General features: G+C 39.0%; 1 protein-coding gene across 2 annotated transcripts in view; it reads left to right on the forward strand.

Annotated features, from left to right (window-relative positions):
* Nucleotides 1-24,779, forward strand: part of ARID1B (AT-rich interaction domain 1B) — a 341,543-nt gene that overhangs the window by 16,290 nt on the left and 300,474 nt on the right. For both annotated transcript variants that reach the window (XM_068408105.1, XM_068408190.1), the window contains exon 2: nt 17,850-18,044. In XM_068408105.1, the coding sequence (XP_068264206.1) occupies nt 17,850-18,044 (195 nt within the window). The remainder of the gene's footprint in view (nt 1-17,849; nt 18,045-24,779) is intronic.

The raw sequence follows: 24,779 nt of genomic DNA on the forward strand, positions 1-24,779 counted from the left end.
CTGTGGCAGGTTGTCAGTGCTTTCCACTTTTTGGTGGCTGATGTAACCAGCTCCCTTTTTAAGGGATCTTTCTCATAAACAGTGACAATTTATTTTGCTTAAGCTTGGGTTTCTGAGCTCAGTATCTGCTGAAAAGTTGCTTGTTTTCAAAAGATTCTGAAAAGTCTTCTGTAATTTTATAGTTTGTATATCTTTTGCAGTTCTCTTTTGTAGTTTAAAGTTCAGCTAGTGGCATGGTTTTAGATGTACTTTTGCTCCACTCTGTGTACGGGGATAGGAGGAGGAAGCATGGCTTCCTCAAGGTTGGCTGAAATGTTTTAACTTCTATAGCAAATGAGGTGAGAATGAAATTGTCAGAAAGATAGAGGCTAAATTATTGAAGCACTTTACTGTTTAAAGTAGCTGAGGATGTACTATAAAAGGTGTGAGTCTTAACAGTCAAATGTGTAAACAGCACCTTATTCCTTCCTCGTACCTGATTTCTCACCACTTGCTTTATATCATGAGAGCCTAAATCAGTGTGGGAGATATCGCTGCCATTCTCAAAGTGTTAGTTTGTGATGCCTCCACCAGAAGAATAATCTATTACCATATAGGATAGCAGAGAGAACATTTGCAAGGAAGATTAATTGAAGTAATTCATCACTTCAAAATGAAGAAGGTTCATCAAACAAAAATAAAAGCTGAGTATTTTATGTGCCTCTATTGGAATTTGATAACCATTTGTTTTGCTAGAAAATGTATGTGGACTAGGCACCTAGTGCTTGTCTACACAAGGAAATTTAATGGTACAACTATATGCTATAATTATAGGCTATAATTATACCAATATAACTCCCTATGGAGACACTTTTATACCAGAATAAGAGTTTTTGTGGTTTATCTTACTCTGCTTCCAAAGCATGTGAGCTTAAGTGGGAAAGGGTACTCTTATACTGGAGTAAGTTTCCACACTGAGCTAGTTATATTGGTATAATTACGCATTTTTTTTGTCTTCGGTGTAGACAAGTCCCTAGTGCCTTTTCAGCTTTGAACTTTAGTTAAGAATTTCTTGGTTGTGATAAGTGTCTAAGCATTTTCATAGTATATTTTTTATAATGGGACTTGGGTATTTAAACCAATTACTTAGGCCAATTAGCTTCTTGGGTTGTGGATAACAATGGGATATAAAAAGGGATCAAAATTCATGTTCCTAGCTGCTTGGATATATCTGTATTATTTTTTTTTTTCCCCTCTGTGGTTTTACAAGTAGGCAGTGTACAATGCAACAGGTGGAATAGTCTGTGGCTGCCTAATGAATTCTGTGTTGGACACTTTTTGTCTCCTGTTTCTCATTATTCCTCAAGTTTTGTTGTGCTATGGCTCTAATTGCGCGCATCTCTGTGGATCACAGAAAGAAGCTTCCTTGATGAAGTTGAAAAAATGCTTCCAAAAATGTTAATTGCTTAGGGAATTGCTGAAATTTATTGATCTTCACACAGGACAGTTAGGACCATAATTGACTTGCTAGGCACAAGCTGTACAAGGAGCAACTCAAATTGGATGCAGTGGGAGGGGAGGGTGCAGGTGCTCTTCTGGTATGTGATGCAGTCAGAGGAAGAGTGATGTTATGTAGAAGATACATTTGGTAGGGGTGATCTCTCTTGCCTGGCTCAGTCAGAAGTAGATACCTAGGAGAGGTGTTTACATGGCAGGTGCTTTGATGTTGGCCATCTTCTCTGGTTCTCTTCTGCCCTTATCTGCTTAGGATACAGCACGTCTCATCCTTACCTTCACACCACCCCAAAAAAAATAAGAATATGCAAACACTTCTTTACAGTATTTTAACAGTTTCTGCAAATGTCAACGTAAATTCCTTAGAAACAGTTTTTCTTATCTCTTTTACTTCTTATGAAATCACTGCTTTGAAAACATACTTTTTTTTTGTTCTCTTAATTTTCTTTTATCAGTATTTTTAGTATGTCTGTAGTTTTACAATTTCTATGTTGTCTCATTGTTCCAGAAATTGAGAATTATGACTTCAGATGAAAAGCAAATTGCTGAAACAGGAGAAGACTTAAAATAAAATAGAGATGATGTAATAACCTCCAAATCATATAAGAGCAAGGCTGGAAGGGACATCAAGAGGTCATTTAGTCCACCCTTCTGCTCTGAAGCAGGATAAGACAGACCTAAACCATTCATGACAGATCTTCTTCCGTCCTGTAGTAGCAACAGACTGAGCAAAAAGCAAAATTATTTATACATAAGTTTCCCCAGACCTCCCCGCGCCCCGCCCTCCCCCACCCCACCCCCCTGCTTTGTGCAGGCTGAATTTGGCTTAGAATTGGTGTGAGAGGATATGTGGGTTCATACAGGATTATTTCAAGTATCTGAGTTGGTGTTTCTCTTTTTTTGGAAACTTAGTGCTTTCTGTCAAAATAGTCTAATGATGTTTGTGTAGTTTTGAGTGTAATGCTCATTTCTAATTTTAACTGATAGTCAGTTGTTCAGATGTATTTCTTCCTGAAATGATTCTTTTTCTATGTTAGCTCTGTAACCAGTGTCTCATCTTCTTGGGCATTGAGCAATTTAGTTTAAAAATGTGTAGCATTTCCTTTTCATCCTTGACAGTATTTCTGTTGTATATTCAGTTTCAGTTTTCCTTTTTTTATTCAATTTCTTTTTCTGTATGAAAGAGCTGAGCAGAAAAAAACCTAGGGGTAGGAGTATAAAGAGAGAAGGGAAAAAATGTATTCAAGAAATCATAGTACTTGGCAGAAGAACTGGGTTTAGCTGAAATGCCAGGTTAGATATGAAGTGAATAATGTGGCTTTAAGAAAAGATCTTTTTTCTTTGAAGAATAAATAGAATGTATATTTCGGAATTTTACACATGGTATCTGCAGCTCTTTAATCCTAAATTGAAGTTTGCAAATGAATGTTGGATGAATAACATCTTTCTAAATTGAACAATACCTAAAATTGGAATTGCAGATACCCTGTTGCTAAAATGAGTCTTTGGGCTTGTTTGCTCTGTTTTGCCTTTTAATTATATCAGCTGAGAAACATCCGTCTTTGCTGCTAAATGACCTCTTCTGACTAGGCCAAGTGATTTTGACAGAATGAACTGTCTTCAGCCCTCATCAGCTGCAGGAAGAGGCTGCTCTAAGTTGCAGCCTTGGAGAAGGGAGAAAGATTAGATGTAAATAAACTTGAATTGCTGTTGCTCTCAGAAATAGCTTACTCAGAAGTACAGGAAAGATTCCCCATACCTGTACTGTTTCAGTGTTTATGAAGGCAGTCATTTCCTTCTCTTTCTTCCCATTTAATCTGATTGTTCATTTTAATTCTGTTCTAGATTTGGTAATTTTAGGGAGTTGGGAATACTGTATTTTGAGTTGTGCCTGGAGGGGGTTCATTAATCCTGAATATCCTCTCTAACAAATAATGGAGTTTCTTTGACGTGCTTTTAGGAAAGCTATGTTGGTGTTTTCACATGATGGCTGATGTGGGCTCTCTTAAGGACTGGGAAATAAGAGGTGGGCATAGAAGTGGAAAGAAGCCAAGAGTTTTCAGGCAGACAGAATTTGAAACTAGTGGTTTCTGCTGTGGGAGAGGGGAGGAAATTCTATGAACATGGCATAGTCAGGTTTCCTGTTAAATGATGTTTTTTGGATGAGAAATATTGAAGAAGTGGATCAGCTTTCCTGCTGATTTCTCAGGCCAGATATGTCGTATATGTTGATTTTTAATTTCATTTTAAGTAGTGTGATATTAAAAGAAAATGATGGTCATGTATTGAAAACACATGCCTTCTTTGTATAGAAACTGAAAGTTTTGGATAGTAGCTGTACTAAAACGATGCACTTAATTCTGAACATCCAGGATAATGTATTGCAGAGATGTTCATACTCATTATTAATCCTAATTCCTTATTTCTGTATTTATCCATGTGCATGTGTTACATGCATGTGTTTTTTTGTGCTGAGATGCTCTAGGATGTTTCATAGTCTGCCTGTGTTTGTGGAAGAATTTGTCCCTTTTGGAGTGATTGCGAAAAGAGCAGCGAAGACTTAGCAACTTCTGCCTGTTTTGAGTGAGAAGTAGGTGAAGGCACTAGGGTTAAACCAGAATTTGACCTGATTTAAACCCAGGTCAGATTTTTTTCACAAGTTAGCCATAGGGAACTTTGTGTTAATATCCAGATATGTTTTTTTGGAGGTTGTTCTGTAGACTTCTCATTCCCAAATCTCTGCAAATTTTTAAGTTTGTCCTGTGAGTATTAGAGCTGATAATACTTTCAAATCAGCGGAGCTTTTATTTTTTTTCTACCATTATTAATTTTCCTTACAAAATATGTTGTATAAATACATACATGTTGATCTAAAGAGCAATATTTTTTTTCCTTGTAGAAATCAAAGTTCAAAGCTTAACAGATCCCTTAATACTTAAGAATTTTTGACTTGCTATGTGTGTCTCTGAGAAAGGGTGCTACATGGTAAGTACACTAGTAGTTCTGCTTGGAATTAACCCTGTTGCAGGGTGTTCTCATCGCTGCTACCTTTAAAGGGAAATTTACAACTCCTGTAATATTTGTCCTTTTAATTCTAAGCTCCAGATGAAGCATAATCCCAGGAGTGTTGTTTTGCTGTTGCAATGTAATCTTTTTCAGAAGATACATGATTTAGTTGGAAACAAATTAGCAGCTATGCATGCCTAAAGAAAGCAATTTAATAAACAAGATTTTTCTAAGACCTAATCAGAATTGTAAAATGATACTTGGGAATCAGTTACATTGTACAAAAGAGCAGGTGTGAATGTAGGCATGTGTGTGAATTCATGGTTTCCAGTCACATTGTTCTCTCAATTAATATAGGGGCTTTGACCTTCAGTCTGCTGTTTCTTCTAATTTCTTACAGAACTATCAAATGTTTTCAATCATCAATAATGAAAATTTTCACTCATAACTGTAGTTTGTTCTGGTGATTGATTTTAATTTCTATTTTAACTACTGAAAAAAGCTATTTTCTAATGCTTTAAATTACATGCTGCTGGTGAATTTTTGTTCAATTTGCTCCTTCCCAAAAAGTTAGTTCCATGCTCCTGACAATGACTGTGTTGATGAGAAAGATCATTATAAATTCAAAATAATCACAGGCAGGTACTCACCAAAATTCTGTTGCTCCAGCTCCAGAATACGGGTGTCTAGCCCTAGATTTGTTATTTAGATGTAGTTGACCCTTGGACTGAGCTAACACTGGTGTTACGTCTGTAACTGGGACAGTGGATTTTTATGATGTTCAGTCAACATGATACAGAGACAGTTATGGAATGGTGGTAAAAAAAATGAACCGGTTAGTTTACAGGTAACTATTAATATTTTGCACTATTGACAACCAAGGTTTTTTAAGCCTCTACAGGAAACAGTTTTAACATAGAAAATATGTTAAAAGAGAAGCAGTTTCTTGGCAGTTGAAGAAGTGACAGGGCTTCTGTTATAGAGCTGAGTTTGCCTTCCAGTTATCCTGATCCTAAATATATCCTTTAGGAATTTTGCATATATTTGCTTTAGCTAGGGGCTTCCCCCTGTTTTCTTATTTAATTAAGACCATTTCTTACATAATAAAAAAACAATAAAAAATGTTAACGTTGAAAAGAGAAAGTGCTAGATTAATGAGTAAGCTACCTGCTATGAGGCTAGAAAGTAACAAATACAGAAAGTCAGTGCTTTACACGTCTTTTGAACCGTCCCAGTCTGCTATCACTTGGTGTGAGTAGGGTAACTGATTTTTTTCCTTTTTCTGAGCTTCTTTTCTTCCTGGTGTGGCAAAGGAATATAACTCTTAAAACTCTTTGGCAACCATTTCTCAGTGTGGCCAAAACTTTCTGAACTTCCCTTAGTTGCAATATCACGTTATGGGTATGAAAAAGGAAAACAACTTACTGCTTTTGTTTGCCTGATGGAGTTTTCCATTCTGTTATCCTTTTATGACTCTTTATCCCTGTATCCTATCTATTTTCTGAGTGTGGTAGGGTTTTTTTTTTCCTGCTTTTATTCATCACGAACTCAGAGACTTGCAAAAAGAGAAGAAAATTGTATTAGAGTCTTTGTACCAAAGCAACTTATGCTGTGTGCCCAGAAGAGAGTGGCAGGGCACTTTGCAGAAAGGAGTGGAAGATAATCTTTGACAGCAGTCAGGGACGACAGTAAGAGCTAGGGGAGTGGGAGGGGAAGAGGGGCTGTGTTTTCTAGAGCATCCACTAGATTCTAGTGTTATCTGGACTGGTTTATTCTGGAAGTGCATTCTGGTGAGGTCCATTACAAATGCCAGTGATAGGTATAATTCTGTTTTTGGAGAGTTGTCATTTGCCTTTTTTGTAATAGTGTAATCTTAGAGCATGGCCTAGAAATTTTAAATATGTTTCATTCAGGACTACTTGATGAAATCTAGTGCATAAGGTTGAATTTGAGAAGTTGAGGGGCTTATTTTTGGACTTATCTTAGAAATAGGTCAGTTTCTCAAAGGCATTAATGCTGTTCTGAGTGATCTAGCAGAAGCTTAAAGTGTTGGGGTTTTTTTTTGTGTTTGTGTTTTTTTTTTATTTAAAAAAAGATGTTTCCAGACACCTTTTTCCTTTTGAAGGTAGGTTTCTGAAAGTTTAGAATACCTTGTTGCAGCCTACGATGCAATTTCTCCTTTCTAAAACCTTCTAGAGATTTTTTTTTTTATCCGTAGCCTACCTATTTCTGACTCCTAGTCCTGTTTCTTGTTGATAATAACTGACATCAATCTCTCCAAAGTCTTCACGTCCTCTTTCTTGTTAAGAGTGCATATAATACTTGTTATTATGAGAGTGAAAACCCAGTCACAGAAAGGTGAAGTGTTGCGCTCATGTTTGCATAGCAGGTCAGCTGCTGAGCCAGGAATAGAAGCCCTGTCTTATGACTCAGTACCGTAACCGCTGGCCTGTGCTGCCTCTCTGGAGGACTGGTCTCTTCCAAGAATGTAGTAGCAACAGGGTATAGAAGTAGCTACAGCAAGTATAGGAGCTTTGCTTCCAACTCTGGCAGGGCTTTGAGGCTCGTACATAGCTTAAAATACTGGAGAAGGACAGAAGCTTTCTAAAGGAGCTTCTAGAGAAGTTCTGTAAAGTTATGATTTGCTTTACTCTGTTAAAAAAAAAAAAAAAAATCTACTTGAAAATAGCTTTCCAGAAGGTAGTGGATGTGGAAAAAAAGTTCTACGTGTTTGAAAGTCAAACTCTGCTTTACAAATATCCTTAAGAGTGGCCTGTGATTAAATCTTTTGTATATTCAACAAGAAACTCATTTTATGGAACCGCAACTGTGATAAAATTGAATTAAATGGACCTGCCTCTAAGAAAAGAGTCTGAATAGCTGAGTAGCGCATTATTCAATGAATGGAAAACGGGGAGGCTGGCTGAAACGGCTGGGAAATGGTTTTAACATTCTGTCGGGCTAAAGAGCAATTCTGTGAAATCACTGTATTTGTTTCCCCCCCTACCTCCCCACCCTCAATTTTTAAATAGCAGTGCTCTTCATACTGTCAGAATTCAGTGTTGTGACACCCCTACTCAAAAGTTATGACAGCAGTGTAATGACAGCTACTGCCTCTTGAGAATCAATCAGGCAATTAATTTTGTAAATGAAATGCTGATTATACAAAGCTTCACATGAGAGGCCCAGTGATTAAAATCAATTTAACAAATTGTTTCAGGTGGGACTTGATTAATAATTTGCCATAAATGCTGAGGATATATGACCAGCATACCTTTTTGTGTGTGTGTTAATATAGAACTATATATAACGCTTGGAGTGGAAAAAATATGCAGCCAACTGTATGTACTTCTGGCTTGTGACCTAGTTGTGATTGGTTATACCTTTTTGTGGGTACACGGTTCTCCCCAGTGTCCATAATGTCACTTTCTCAGCTAGTGATCTCTTCAGCAATTAAATACATCTAACCTTTAATTTTATTTTTACTAATAAATAACTGAGAAAGTATATTCAGAACTACTTGAATATTTATTAGGTTTAGGAAGATTTTTCTTTCAAATTTCAAGTGGATGTGGGATTTCTTTCATTTATCCCCCCTGCCCCACCCTTTCTGTCACTTACTAGTTTTCAGGACTTTCTGCATTTTCCCCTCCTACTCCAGTACTTCTCTGCAGGGAGCCTTCCTGCAAGCTTCTTTCGTTCCATTCAAGGCTGCTCTCTGGTACTTGCCTGACAGACACTATTTTTAGTACATCCTTTTCTGTCCATCTAACCCTGTGTTTGTGTAAGAGCTGTACAAAGTAGGTAAGGGAATTTTTTTCAAGTTCCAGATGGCAGCCATGCACAGTAAGTGAAGGAGTTTACTTGTCTAGGAAGCTGAGAACCTCATTGCCAGACAAAATAGAAGTAACTGGTATTCTGGGTGGGGCTTGTCTTTTTTTAACTTGCAGTTTTCTGGGTTTATGAATGGATTTTCTCTTCCTTGTTGAGCCATAGTGTTGGCTACTGAGGAGGCCTTTGGTCTGTGAGACATCATCTGGTGAATCTAGTCTGAAAAGTTTAAGATACTATTTTCCCTTGCTATTTGCCTTGCTATCCTGCCTTGTGTTACTATTTCGGTAGCAGAAATGGCAGTCTAGGAACTGTGCCCATGTGTTGCATGCTCCAGTGCCAAAGCTGTTGTATTGGTGCAAAACCACCCTACACGGACAGTTTTAAGTTCAGATGCAGGACTGTGGATGGAAGTAGCTGAAGCATAGTCACGATCTGGTAGCAAGTAGGAAAAGCAGCTAGAATCAATGACGTGTTGTGTGGTCACAGGTAGGTTTGCTAGAAGACATCTGTAAGAACCCCTAAATTCTGCTGCACTAGAAATTACTTCTGACTTGCTGGGGAGCACTTTTACTAGGAGACTAGAGCCTCTGCATGCCTAAAGGAAGGTGATCTCCTCTGTGTGGAGCATCCAAGTTGGAGAAGACAAATATAAAGACAGGAAGATAATTACCAAGTGCTTCTGGAAGAAGTCTGGAATTAGGAAAGTGGGTCACAGAAGGCGGCTGAGTGTTCAAGTGTGATGGGGACAGATGACACACCTTCAGTTGACTTCAGAGCAATCGGAGTATTACCTGTATGTCAGTAGTTGGCAGTGACAAAGGCAACTTGAAGGGCAGCAGTTGTGAGCTGTATAGCCATGTGAACTTGTCAGAAACAGGGTTGTTTTGGCCATCAGGTGTGATAAATGTGTATAATTGCTTTTTGATGTTGTCTTAACCTTTGTGTGCACTCATAGTGGCAACTGGAGAGGTTAGGTTAGTTGTGTATACTTCATTAAAAACAGGTTTCTTTGCTATGTTTGTCGTGATCTGTTCTTTCAGTAGTCATTTAGGTTTTTCTATCTACAAAATAATAACTAGAGAATGGCTGACTCACTGACCTTCCAGTTTTCAGGTTGTATTAAAAAGGACCCAGAAGAAAACAGGCGTACATATATCCTTCTCCGCCACTCCACAGAGACAACACTCACTTGTATAATTATTTGTAAATGTTCTAGTGGAGTAGTAGTTGATTGTTGGGGGGGCATAGCTTTGATTTTTCTCTTTCTTTTTTTTTTTCATTACTTACTTTCTATTTTGAATGGGAAATTCTTTCTGATGTCTCCGTGCAGCTGAAATCAGTATGCAGAGCCTTTAAAACAAGGAAAATTGCTATTTTTGTTAAATCTCTGCTAGTAATGCGTCTTCATTCACTGGATTTTCCTTCTTCGTAGGTTTATGTTGAACTTCACTCTTTGTTTTTGCTTACTCCTTGTTGTGTTTATGCAACTTTTTAATTTAAATTTTAGTGAAGTACGGATAGTGGACTTCCTATTTAAAAAAAATAGGAAGCATGTTTGCCAATCATCTCTCAGATTTTAATATTAAGGTACAGCAGAATTTATTGCTGTTCATTAATACTTTTTTGATAGTTGTTTGCATCTTTCTTAAACGGATATTTAAAACACACGTAACGAGAGTTATGTTTTGATACTCATGCTTTTGTCGTGTAAAAACGTTGGCTGAGGAGTCCTTGTACATGTTCATACAAATGATGGCATTATCTAGGAATGGATTATCTTTTCCCCAGTTGCGTCCTTGTGCCAGCTGTGTCATTGTATTGTAGTGAATACTTGTGATTATCTCTAGCGATAAATTTGTAACATGGTGCCTGACCTAGAGCTGAGAGCTCCATGCCCATCTTTCTTGGAATGTCGGTAACTGATTGTCAGCTGTCTTTATTATGAGGTTTCAAGGCTTTGGTATTAATGAAGAGGCACTTTTTTTTTTAATATGGAGACAGAAGCTTTGGCTGCAGATCAATGGATAAACAAAGAGTTATTGTATTCAGTAGCTCTAGGAGTTTGAGGGCAAGCCTACTTGAGAGTGTTGAGTTCATGTTGCTTTGTTATAAGTGCAAATGATGTAGCATTAGTTGTTGGGATGCGCTGTGGCTTACAGTCCCTTTAAATTGCAGCGCTTGCTGTTGTCAGCCAAACCAAGGCTTCTTTCAATTTTTTTTTTGTTTAAACAAACAAAAAAGCACACTTTCACTTCAGTAGTTATATCTCATGTGAATACTCTTGTCTTCTAGTGAATTGCTCTGTCTGCCTTGTATGAGAGCTCTATCATCACATCTGAATCCTGCTGTGACCTTTGTAAAGTGTCTTACGCTCCTACCTGCCTTGAGGCTTCAGTGGTGGGGTTCTTTGGGGCATCTTTAGACAGCTAAGTTATATTTTGAGACTGTGACCATCGTTCATATTCATAAATATTTTTCAAATAAAGATTTTTGTGTTAGAAGTAAATCATACATTGATAACTTAATAGAGTACGTGTAATGCATACATAACATTAGTAATGTCCCAAAAGGAAGAGCTGGTAGGTCTTGGTCAGACTGCTGCTCAAGTTACTCTTGTGTGCTCCCTGCTTCAGATCTAAGCAGAGGCGAGATACCTAGGAAAACACTGGTTAAATGATGAGAGAAAATGGTAGTGGTTTGTTTGATTTCTCCCCCCCCCCTTTTTTTTTTTTCTCTCACTTTAGAAAAGGTAAATTGAATCTCCAGGTACTTCAGGGTGAGGTAATCTATTTGATTGATTGTTTTGGCTAGGAGGAGAGCAGAAGTGGTGGTGATACTGAGTTTACAAGTGGGTGTAGAATATTAATTTTTCCACTTCTGCATATAGCAGGGGTGCTGAATTTATGCATTCTTATACACAAAACATTGAAAAAAGGAGCAGGTAACAGAAAAAGGTTGTCAGTTACTATTTGTAGGCAGCGTAGGCTTTTCTGCATCCTACCTTAATGGTTGGACTGTCAATCTAAAGACCGGGAATGAAACCTTGGCCCTATTGAAATCATTAGCAAACCTTCCGTTGGGTGTTTTAATGCACTCACAAGGCACATAATAGGCAAAGACTCTTATGAAACGCTCTGTTCTTACAAAGCCTGATAGTACGTGTTCAGATGAATCTGATACTGACACAAGATAGGCACTATAATAAAAGGGTTATAAATTACAATATTACTGTGGACTGAAGCGAAGAACAAGACTGAGGCATTTTGAGGAACTGCAGTTCTATGCAAAGTTTAAATGAAATGCAGCAAGTTGAAGAGGAGGTGCAGAATCAGAAGCAAAAGACAAAATTCATTCAGGCTTGCCTGGTAGAATATGGCAGTAAAAATAGCATGAGCAAACAGTAGCTAAATTGATGAAAAGGTAATGTGTATATTGGGAGTAAAATAGCACTAGAGAAAAATGGAACCCTTCTATAAAGGAAGGGAAAGGAAATAAATGGGTATTGATGACTGCAGTGACACTAAAATAAAATTTTAAAAAGTAATTAAAAGTTTGCAGTACAGCATGTAATAGAATTAAGTAAAGGCATGGAAGATGTGAAAATATATGCATCATACATGCCCACTGGCTTATAGAAGAATGTGATGCAGCTACAGCAACGCTGTCATTTTTGGTAAATGTTAGAGAGCGGGTGCGGAGGGGTTGGTTGTTGATCCCTACAACATGAAGAGGTTGATACTTGTCATAATTATCCTGTCACCCAAAACTTGTCTTCAAAAACTTTGGAAGCAATGTTAAAGAAAAAATTTGAACTTAATAAGCTTTAAAGAAACCTTCAGATAAGATTATACTATGTATTTCTCAACGAACAACTCCTTCTAAATAACTTCTCAAAACATTGTGGATGAAAGAAACTTGCTATAAAAATGAAACTTTAAAAGAATGCTGAAGCTGAAAACCATGCATGCGTTAAAGTTGGAAGAAGTTATAGTTAAATTTTTACCTCCACTGTACGGGACACATAGTACTGGGTGAGCAGCTGGTTTTTCTTTCTGTTAAGTGTATGGCTCCAGGTCTTTCTCACTGTATGCTGTTCTGAAGACAAAATTTGTTCTTTTGTTAGAGAATCTTCTATGGTATTGATCATGGTCATATTAAATTCTAAAAATCTCCTCTCTGGTGAAGAGATGATGATGTTTTTCATTTTTGCAGTTGGAAAACTGAGGCATTGCTGTAGGAAGCTTCATTGGCCTGTTTATGATGGCTGTACGTTAAATTTTCTGGAACATGCAGCATCTGAAAACACCTTCAAAGCACATCTCATCAAATTCAAAAGTAGTTGCAGTTGTAGATACGCAGCACTTTCTGCAATTTAAATCCCATGATTTCAAGTCAGGAAATGAGGGATGCATTAAATCGGTAAATTTTGAAAATTTGTTGTTTTCGTGAAAAACTGTGGCAGATGCAGAGGCAGAACTGGAGTCAACCCCTGTAGCATACAGCTACCGTAGTGGTAAAAGCATCTTCCGCTTCGGTCACTACCCATACGGTAAGTGAAGCATTTGGTCCAATAGCACACAACAGCCCCTTCACTGCGCTGCTGTCGGCTGATGCCCAGAGCAGGCCCATCCACTGGCTGTGAGGGCAAAAGTTGGACCGTGTATTTAAAGACTGATGAAGTTATATCTGTGAAGAAGATGCGTTTAATGTTGCAAGGGCAAACTTAATTCCAGTAGCTATTCTGCAGTGCTAATGTTTCTTAAACCTGGGGGAGAGCTAGCTATTTGGTTTCGTTTTGTCTTGCAGAAATGTGCTGACAGCCACTGAGTCACTGGTAGGTGTCTTCACCTGTAGCTGCACTGCACAGACGATTGAGATCTAATCTGAAGGGAGTCAGGAATAGCAGTGGTGAGTTGGAAAGGTGATGGAACAACTTGTCCTTGGTGCTGTCTCTAGGCACATCAAGGATAGGGGGATCATTAGGGGCACTCAGCATGGCTTCACCAAGGGGAAGTCATGCTCAACCAACTTGATAGCATTTTATGAGGATGTAACCCGGTGGATAGATGATGGTAAAGCTGTGGATGTGGTCTATCTCGATTTCAGTAAAGCGTTTGACACGGTCTCCCACAGCATCCTCGCAGCTAAACTGGGGAAGTGTGGTCTGGATGATCGGGTAGTGAGGTGGATTGTGAACTGGCTGAAGGAAAGAAGCCAGAGAGTGGTGGTCAGTGGGACAGAGTCCAGTTGGAGGCCTGTGTCTAGTGGAGTCCCTCAAGGGTCGGTACTGGGACCAGTACTATTCAATATATTCATTAATGACTTGGATGAGGGATTAGAGTGCACTGTCAGCAAGTTCGCTGATGACACAAAACTGGGAGGAGTGGCTGACGCGCCGGAAGGCTGCGCAGCCATTCAGAGAGACCTGGACAGGCTGGAGAGTTGGGCGGGGAGAAACTTAATGAAATATAACAAGGGCAAGTGTAGAGTCCTGCATCTGGGCAAGAACAACCCCATGTACGAGTACAAGTTGGGGACAGAGCTGTTGGAGACCAGCGTAGGGGAAAGGGACCTGGGGGTCCTAGTGGACAGCAGGATGACCATGAGCCAGCAGTGTGCCCTTGTGGCCAAGAAGGCCAATGGCATCCTGGGGTGTATTAGAAGGGGTGTGGTTAGCAGGTCGAGAGAGGTTCTCCTCCCCCTCTACTCTGCCCTGCTGAGGCCACATCGGGAATATTGTGTCCAGTTCTGGGCCCCTCAGTTCAAGAAGGACAGGGAACTGCTAGAGAGAGTCCAGCGCAGAGCCACGAAGATGATTAAGGGAGTGGAACATCTCCCTTATGAGGAGAGGCTGAGGGAGCTGGGTCTCTTTAGCTTAGAGAAGAGGAGACTGAGGGGTGACCTCATTAATGTTTATAAATATGTAAAGGGCAAGTGTCAAGAGGATGGAGCCAGGCTCTTCTCAGTGACATCCCTTGACAGGACAAGGGGCAACGGGTGCAAGCTGGAACACAGGAGGTTCCACTTAAATATGAGGAAAAACTTCTTTACGGTGAGGGTAACTGAACACTGGAACAGGCTGCCCAGAGAGGTTGTGGAGTCTCCTTCTCTGGAGACATTCCAAACCCGCCTGGACACGTTCCTGTGTGATATGATCTAGGTAATCCTGCTCCGGCAGGGGGATTGGACTAGATGATCTTTCGAGGTCCCTTCCAATCCCTAACATTCTGTGATTCTGTGAGTTGTCACCCTCCACAGGGGCCAGCCAGTGCATTGAACAAGCTGTGTCTTCTTCAGTCCTGGAGATGATCAGAGTACTCTTCTGTACTGTCTGTTCTTTCCCCGAGACCCTGGAGGGAGGAGAGAACCGACAGCACTGACAGCTAGGGTGGGTCTCACGGTTGTCCCAGGAATTTGCGTGGGGATATTTACCGCTCTCTCAGTCTAGCCCTCTCATATTCCGTATCTCCAGTCCTTCATCCTGATGCCTCAATCGCGGTGTCCGCAGTAAGTTCTGAGTACACCCAGGTCCCTTGTTACCTGTAGCCTGTGATCACAGCCCCCTCGGTTTCAGCACTGTGTGGATCACCTGCAGACTGGAGTTACAGCACGATCTCAGGCTCTTTGTCCCTCCACCTTTCTGAAGTGGAGGGATGTCACCTGAGGGGAAAGAGGAGGAGCTCTCCTGGAGAAGACAAGAAGCGAAGAGGCAGCAGGCTGGTGAGGAGAAGGGAGGGAAGGATGAAGTGGCAGAGCAGCTCGCTCTCCTAACGCACACATACCACCTCCACCGCCTGGAGGTCACTAGTGCAGAGGACAGAGGCTCTTCAGCCTGTATCTGTGTCATGTCCTGGCCTCATTTCCTCCTCTTCCCTTCAGCTCTTCCTGCCCCACTTCTCTCTCCACTGCCTTTTTCAACCCTTTGTCCGTCTTTCTTTGTCCAGCAAATTGGAGGCCAGCAAATTGGAGGCCATCTCCACACACCTTTGGTGAAGTCTTGCTGTGCCGCTCACACCCTCCCATTCCCCCATGCACCCCTTGGGGTCTGGTGACATTCAGGTGCTCTCTCAAGAGGGGCACACGCCTCGGCTTTCCTGAACGTCCAGTGTCACCCTGGCAAATTAAAATTCTCTGCCTCAAAGCATGGTATTCAAGAGGTATTTTTAAGTGTTTTATGTAAGAACGTAAAGGATGTATTTTTCTGTGACCTCATTCTAAGACATAGCTGAACTGTTTCTGCTGAATTTTCCAGAGAATTTCAGCCTCAGGCGTACATATGGCCTGGAAAATTTCAGCCTAAATGCTTGAAGTTTGGCAAAGTTTATATGCACCTGAAAATAGTCTTAATAATGGAAAGTGTCAGACTGTTTTAGCTGTGCAGCTATCTGCATTGTTTATAATTATATGTAAGTATTGGATGCAGAACAGAAAATATTGCACTCAAAATTAATTCAAATTGAATTTTGAGTAAATGTTGTTATTGGAGTTGAGTCCTGGAAATAATACCCTGAAACAGAAGATGGTGGCAATGAACAGTTCTGTTGGGCTTCATGAGAATCTCGTGAAGGAAACTCGAGTTTTACTTTGAACACGGATTTATGTTTAAGAAGATGAATATGACAGGTTATGTACAGAATAGACATTAAAACACAGAAATAAATATAGATAAAGTATCTTGGTCTATAGGAGGAAATTTACGTTGTCTCCTGGGATCCTGTAAGAAGGAATCTCTAGTTCATCTGCTGAACCTTTGTGTTAGTGTTATTTTTAGTTAAAAGTGTGGTGAGAGTGCATGATGGCCTTAAAAAAAAAAAAAAGACTAGTGTTATAGGTCAGGTGGCCTGAAGTGGTTGAGGAACCATTGATTTTTGAAAAGTATGAAATATAAATAGTAAATTACCCAGGGACATTTAGTGATGAAAAATAGAAACTTCTTATCTGGCCACAAAGCAGCCAAGTAATAAAGGGAAATTCGCTGAGTAATACACAAAATTAGAAGCGAATGTGCAATTCGCTATGGTGGCAAAAAAGGGCAGTCTTCTTCTGAAGCAAATGGAGGTGTCGTGTGAGAAGGAGGAGGTTATCGTTTCCACCTCCTCAGGTGTAGTGTGTCCACAGTCGGAATACTTTATTTGGCTTTGGCGATGTTCCTGGCAAATCGGTATTGGTAAGGGTGGGGAGAGCCAGTGAGAATAGTGAGAAGGTTTGAGTTATTTACTCGCAGGAAAGAAATAGTAAGAACATAGAATAGTTCATTAAGCATTGATTTCTTTGGAGAGCATGCAGCTCGTGCATATAGGGGAAAAAAGCCATAGTGTGTTAGTAGTACAAACAGCAATAATGAGAAGAAATGAGAGGTGTGTGTGATTTATTGTTATAACAACTGTTACATCAGAATACAATAGCCAAAAAGGACTTGCAGAAGCCGTGTTACATAGGAGGCTTTAAAATGAAACTCATCAACAGTATGCTGTAGGAAAATACATACAAAATGTGCTACAGGAAGGAATCCTGCTCATGGCACGAGGGTGGGCTGGCAGGATGAATTAATAGGAGAAGGCGGGGGGGGAGTATATGTCTCTTTCATGAAGACGAGATTGTGATAGGCTTTTTAAAAGCTTCCCCCCTCCCCCTGTCTTCTGTGAATATAACTGGCACTCAGGAATTAAAAAATGGATGTCATATTAACCATACAGTACTGTGCTTGACAAAGTATGATGCTTTTTCTGGTTCAGTTAGTCATCAGTAATAAAACATGAGAGTAATACCACACAATGGTTGACACCCGTCCTGAAACTGTTACGGTGCTTGGTAAGTGCTGCCAAAAAGTCTAAAAATAAAACTTCCCTACTTTGCCTCCCCTCCCCCTCCATCAGTGACTGCAGTTTGGATTTTCTGAGGTCTATTAAGGAGGCAAATAAACTTTCATGTAAAGTGTGGGTTATGACTTGCCTTATGATCTGGAAACTTACTAATGTACACGATAGCAATATGAAAGTGCTGAAATACAGCGTTCTGTATGCATTGCACTTCTTGGAAACTTTCTTTTCTTTTCACTTTCCCTTTTTTCAAGGTAAGAAAACAGAGGTTTTCTCAAGGTTAAATGGCTTGCCCACTACTTGCGTCTCTTTTCATAGGCACAGTTTTATTTATGTTCACACATTAAAGTCAGTGATGCTAATCAGTTTACAACAGTGTGCTTAATTATTTCTTGAGCTGAAATTTATCGGGCAGTTACCATACCTGCTTTTTCTGTAGGTAAGAGACAACCTTAAGTTTGAGTGCAAAATTATTATTTTTTTTAAATTCAATGGAAGTCCCAAACTCACTGTTCAAAAACTTACCTAATTAATGAGGACCAGAGTATGGTACTTTGCCTGTTTGTGTGTTAAGTCAATATTTCATGTATAAAACATTGCGAAAATGCATGTATAGTTTGCCTGCAGTAAGCGTGACTATCATGACCTTTTTCTTTCCGTATCTTGAAGTGTTTCTTTGCTTGTGTTTAACAACAGGGCAGTCCAATGGATCCAATGGTGATGAAGAGACCTCAGTTGTATGGCATGGGCAATAACCCTCACTCTCAGACGCAGCAGAGCAGCCCCTACCCTGGGCAGTCCTATGGCCCTCCCGGCCCCCAGCGCTATCCCGTGGGAATGCAGGGCCGAGCCCCGCCAGCCATGGCAGGAATGCAGTATCCACAGCAACAGGTTTGTGGAAGATTCTTATGGCTTGCTTTGGTTTCCCTCCTCTCCTTCTCTTCCCTTCTGACACTGTGGTAATACAGAGGGTGCAAGAAAAAAAATGGAGAAATAAGTATTTCTTGTGCAGAAGGAGGGGGTAAAGGACTGTTTTAAAAGTAAATGTATTATGTTGACAGTGTGAATGTTTTCTGAAGCCCCATGCAATCAGAAAGAGTTTACTTTGTTGCTGGTATCATTTTGGAAAGAGAAGTGTGTCAAACGCCATCAGTTTTCTATCTTTTCCAGCTGACATCATGTAGCTTTGTAGATTTTTTGGTGGTGGGTTCTTTTTTTTAATTCTCTCTTTCTCTCTGGCTTAGATACACTTAAATGGAAGATGAAAACCCAGAGCTGACATCACTGCAGCAAGAGTAGTGTTGTCCAGTGCATACAAAAGTGTTACATATTTACGTCAGCCGTTTGCTGTTGTGGTGTGGTTTTGTTGTGCTTTTTTGTTTGGTTTTTGTTTTCTGCTTTTGGTAGGAGGCTGTAGCTTTTCCTATTTTTTTCCCTTTACCAAGTCTTTAAAGTCAGGATTTATTTTTTTTTTTAATATCAAAGGACGGAGAAGTGTAAGCAGCTCCTTTTGTCTACTTGAATTTTACTATTGATGGTGACCTCTTCTGCCTTTTTCCTACCCTTTTAAAGAAGGTCAATTCCAATGTTCATACCATACACTAAGGAAGATACAGCATTTTTCTAGAGAGGGGGATAAACCAAGGTTATCAAGAAGTTATGTTTTACTATTTTTTTTAAATTAGGACTGTGAGTGTATGCAGTGGGAGCTCTCTACTTTGTTGTGAGCACAACAGAGTAATAACTTGATCATTAATGGGAAAGAAGGTTTGTTTTGTGCAACTGACTAGTTGCAGATTAGCTTTTTTAATGTCATTTATTGTTAAGTACGGTGAAGAAAAGAAACTTTTGGAGTCCCTGGCAGATAGGTGCCTGGCTAATTCTTGTTATCACCCATCCACCAGAACAAGATATTAATCAGGCGGTTAATTAAATAACAGTTTCAAATATAGTAGTTGGGTGAATAGTACCATTATCAACGGTCTTCATTTTTATTCTTTTCTGTTCTTAAATAGATACTTACTTGTAAGGAAGAGATTGTTTAGTTTAGAAATGTCAAACAATATATTTGATTGCTAACTTCAGACAGCAAAGCATTTTGTCAGTCGTAAAAGGAGGAGAAATTGGAAAAAGGAGGCTTTATTTTTCTTTGGCTGTAGCCAAAATAAAGTTATTAAAACATATTTTTAATTTTAAAATGAGTTATTCTGTGTTATGTGGAGATGAGTGTTGAATTTTCACTTCATTTGCTAATTGCTTGATAATTGTAAATTACCCGTCAGCAGGCAGTGACCTGGCACAGCGATTGGCTGCTGGCACTATCCGTCTTCTCACAGCATTAATATAACTGGCTGAGCAGCAGCACAGTTCTGAGCACTAATGCTCTTTGGGGAAAAAGTGAGAGGATAATTATGACATTGAATTTTTATTGAACGGACATCACCACCTAGGCATGATTTTGTTTTGGACAGCCTCCAAAGCTTCGTGTGTTTGCTTTGTGAACCTCTAATGATCTGAATCCAGTTCTTTTCATATTGCTCATATATTACCACCTTTCTACAAAGGATTAAAATGCAGGAATGCGGGTTTGTAAATTGAATTGCCAACTTACCAGCTGAGTGGTAAGTTGTCTTTGGCACAGGATACCACAGTTTGATTCCTGGCTGGATTTTTACTCCTGTGACATGAATATTAAATAAGGAGAGCCTAGCTACACTTGTTAAAATTGGCTGTGTAGCATGTACCTACTTCTAGATATAAAATATATAAAATAAATAATATTGCCAGAAGTTTCAGAAGATGAATCTCAGCACTTTCTGAAAATTGGAATCCTTTGCAGTGTCACATGGAATTTATCAAAAGCACAAGGCACTTCTGAACATTTGTTCGGTTAAAAAATACTGGACCTTAAACACGTACAGTGCTCAGATTTAAGTATTGTGCAGAGAGAGCACTGGGTAGATGGATTATGAGGCTGGAAGTGCCACACTGTAGGAAGGGTGGGAAACATCGATGGGAGAGGTTTTTCTTATTTGAAGTTATAGTCTGCTGTTGCCCAAAGGTAGCTGAGGGTGTGTGTCAGTTCTGTTTCCTTGGATGAAACGAGCAGGCTTTTTGTTAGACTGTGAAGATTTTTGAATTTTGAAGACGACCTTGAAATGTTAAGTCTGGCTCTGTATCAGTGAGTGTTGTGGCTTGAGGTTAGAACTATGGGACTTGACAGATTTTAACTTGCAGGCTCTGTTGCAGGATGCTGCAAACAAAGAAATAAAGATGAAAAGCAACACCCTAAAGATCCAGCTAAAATTAATGGAAATGGTAGAAATGAAGATAATTGCCTCGATGTAGGTAGCTGGTCTATGTCATGTTGCAGCAGAGAAGAGTGTGTTCCAGTCTGCAGCCCAGAGGTGGAGGAGGGAGCTTGTGGGAAGGGAGTCTTCTGGCATAAGCAGAGAAAGATTAAAGAGGATGAAAAAGATGAAATGTTATCAGGTGCAGTCATTCTACAAATCTACAGCACGGGTGTCAAGCATAGCCTGCTAACCTGTTGAAAAAGTGTAGAAGATCTATGTAGAAGCTGCAGACATTCTCTTACAGCTGCTGTTTGGTCTAGGCATGCTTGATACGAAACAGGACGGTGCAAATAAACCCCCAGATTTTCTTAACATTCTGTGTGGAAGTTGCAGGATGTCGAAGAGAGTACGGGAAGTACGGGATATGTGCTGTGACATGGCTGCGAAGGATGCTGTGAAGAGAGAAACGAGATCTCCTAAGCATTTGAGCTTGGAACTCATCTCTCATGAGTTACCAATGACGAGCCTGAGAACAAAACACTAAGCCTTGTATAAGGGGCAAAATTTGAAATGCAGACTTTGAAAAAGTTTAAAAGTTTCAATTTGAAACTCAAATTTGAAATTTGAGTAATTTTTTGCATTACTCAGTAATATAACTAAAGATAAAGGGGTTGAGGTATATACATAGGCCTGTAGGAAAGAGAGGTAAAACTCTGATGAAGCTAATGGTAATCTGGGGTTTTCTCTTTCTTCTCCAATGCTTGACAAAAGAGATCGAGATTTATCATGCGAAGATGAGTGATAGTTTGTTGCGACAAAATGCTAAGCAGTTTGAAGAATGCTGCAGCATTTTGTCAGATTTTAAGGGCATGTCCAGTTAACTCAGTGTGAGTCAAATAAATATATAAAGTATTTGGATTGATTTGGGTAAAATTGTCTTAATGGGTTAGGAGATTAAAAATCAAATTATTCCGTACCTGTATAAAGGGGGAAGTATAAGAAAGGAAGGTGCTACTAAAAGAGTCATATACTAAATTTATAGGACTGCAGAACCGACAGTTTACATCTCTTTTGTCAGTAGGCATAAATGTGTATGGTGAATGAATTACTTACAAAGAGATTATTTTATGTTGTAAGGAAACTTTTGGGTTTTCCTCTCTTTCTCGTCCTCTTTCAGGTGGAGGAGAGGGGAAGGAGGCAAGGGAAAGCTGGGAGCAAGCTGACCTGTGCCTATATTGTCAGTTTTCAACATGATTGAAACACAAGTTGCAACAAGGCCAATGGTTGCATCCCAAGGTTTTAAAATGTTGGTCTTGCATGTAAATCTTAATACTGCTATCTCATCATGTCATGTACTCTCTGTCCTGATTTGCACGGGACGAATGTAATTTTAGGATTATTAGCGCTCCTTACCCAAGGAGATCACAGTATGTATGTAAAAACAGCAAGCAGAAAAACGTGCTTTCAGGTTTAACTTTCAGTTTCTAATCTCTTAGATATTTCTTGGAATTGCAGAGAGGTGATGTCAAAATTGAAAAGCCTAATATGGAGGGGTACTTAGTGCCTGCAAACTTCAGGCTTGATTTTGCAACACATTTCACTATAGTGTGAGTAATAAGATCTGATCATAAAGACAATAATTTCCTTTTCATTTAATTTCTTTTTCTCCCACCTCTCCTTTTGGACCTCAGTCAAGCAGTGATGATGCCCTAATCAGTTTCTGGCTTTGATTTGAATGCGTTATCAAAGTGTTTCTGTGCTTTAGTGCTGTGTGCTGTAGGAAAGCCTTCTGCTAATTTGTAAAAACATTTTTGCTAAAACTAGAAATACCTCACAGTACCTATTAAAATATTTTTTTTTCTGCCATTGTCTGATGGAGTTACTTTTTCATGTTAATAGTACGTAATACTTTATTTTGTGCTGAATTTCATTAAGCTTAAAAATCAGCTTCTTGAAATACCCACGTATAGGTTTTGGAAGTTTTCAGCAAAGTCTGAAGGCTTGGATTTATTAATATGTTTGAAATAATTGAATGGTGTGATGTGCCTGTTTAATCAGATGATCATTGCCTAATTGATTTTTTTAGGATGCATTAAAATTTCTTATGTACTTGACGGACTGGAACAACAACTTATTGTGTAAATAGGATTGTGTTGCTATAATGCATAGTAAATTTTTTATGAAAGACAGTTGTGTTGATATGTACAATAGCCATTCCTAATAGCTGTTTAAAATGGAGTATTCCAGTACTTTTTCATTTCGGTACTGATCATGCAGTTGTCTTAGTGCCTTGAGCCTGCTTGCAGTAAGTCAGTTACGAGGCTTAAGCCTCCATCTATTCTTTCTCCTTTTTTTGCTATAGAAATACTATAAGATGAAAGGGTGCTGATCACTTATCCCTTTAACATTTTTTTAATTCTTGATTTGCGGAATTAAAAAATAAACGTTGTTAGTGCCCTCGTAGTTTTAAGAGTGGAACTGTAAATATTCAGAGAAACATTTTTTCCTTTTCCCCCGCTTTTTTTAAATGTACAGATTATTTTGAGGATTAAGGAAAATATGCTGCTTTTTTTCTTTTTTTTTTTCTTTTTTTTTTTTTAAGTCTTATGTAGCAGGTTTCAACTTGGAGTAACTTTGTTTAATGGGGTAGAGAAGTTGTAAAACCTCTGGGAATGTGCAGCAAGGATTTATTGTAATGGAAACTGCAAGTCAACCAGAACTATAGCAGCACCAGTGTGATTACTTCATTTAGGAAGGGGTTTACAGTGCTCATGTTGGGTAATGTCCCAGATTGGAAATGTCGAATTTACGCCAAGGAAATCAATTGGCTGTTGGCTTGGCAGGTAGAGTTTTAAAGCTAGCAAATACAAATGTGTTTACTTCTGGGTGGTGGTTGTGTGTGTATTACTTTCTGAAATCATCTTAGTTCTCCAAGATTGAAGTATGCCAAGAAAGTGAGGCTTTCTGTGATGTTTTGCTCTGAACTGTTAACTTAAAATGTAGTGCATGCATACAGCAAATACTGGTCAAGTGCTATGTTTGTTGTCTTCTGTGTGTATAGTTGCCCTCACCAGCTAGAGAATATTGAGCAGATTGCATTTTTTTTTTGTGCTCCTAAGCAGCTTTTAGCGCAGTTGATGTTAGTATTGGTTGAGGGAGCAGACACAGAAAATAAGCAGGTTTTCATTTCTTAGCCTATTTTCTTTGCAAGAACAGAGAATGAATCAATATGATTGAATCTCAAAAACAACCGGCAGAGGACAAAACATTGAGATGTGTTGCTTTTTCTTAGATTGGTGGATGCACTTCATACACACACATGAAGAGGGAGTGTGAAGCTTTGATTAGTGTGTGCTTCAGAAATATGTTTTTCCAGATTTTTGCTTTATTTGCTTTGGGGATTTCTGGGGGGCTTGTTTTTCTTTTTTTTTGGGGGGGGCAGGGGGAATATATTGTGTTTTATTTGGGTTTTTTGTTTGGTTTTTTTTTTTATTTTGTTTTGCTTTTTTTTCCTGGGCATTTAGTTGGAGTAGATTATGGACCTTCATAGTAATTCCTGGAAAGCAGAAACATTGAAACTCAAAGATGAATCTTTTCCTAACTTCCTGTTCTATTAAAAACATGTAAATACTTTGAATGAAAATAATTCCTCGGTAAAATTTTATTTGAATGACATACCTGCCATCCCGTTGAACTACTATAAACTTCCAGCAAAAAACCTTATCAGTAAAATAAGTAGATGAAATACTTCCTGGAGAGTGTAAAGTTTGAATCCTTCCTTTTATGAATCAGAAAAAGGGATGAGAAGTCACAACTATGTCTTCCTTGTAAGGTCATCTTTAAGAATAGATCTTTTGATGGCCAAATGTTAATAATTGCAAAGAAAAGTTGCTGCTCTTTGTCATGTAAAGAAATGGGACTTTTAAATTTCAGATTTAGGAAAATGCTAAATACTGTGCTTATGCAAACTGTAGCAAAATGTTTAGTGTGATTCTTTCTTTTGAGTATACTAAGCCTCATTGACTAAATTGAAAAAAGGCTGCTACTTTAGTTCATGGCAGGATAAGGCTTTATGTTGTATTGTCTCCTTTAGAATTATCCCTTCTATTGAATGTAATTCACTCTATAGAGGGAGGTGAGCACAGATTACAGATAATCATGGAATCAAATTTGACATAAGTTTGGGGTCTTTATGGTAGCTTAGCTCTTTATCTTAATGCTGGTCATCTGAGATTGTTTACTGAAGAAAATCCCTAAAGTAGCGGAATTGCATTATGGTAAATAGAAACATTTCAGTAGCTTCTATCATTTCCTTAAAACTGTGTGGAAATAA

The sequence above is a fragment of the Nyctibius grandis genome, chromosome 1, assembly GCF_013368605.1.
Source record: "Nyctibius grandis isolate bNycGra1 chromosome 1, bNycGra1.pri, whole genome shotgun sequence".
In the NCBI taxonomy this organism is placed as follows: Eukaryota; Metazoa; Chordata; class Aves; order Nyctibiiformes; family Nyctibiidae; genus Nyctibius; species Nyctibius grandis.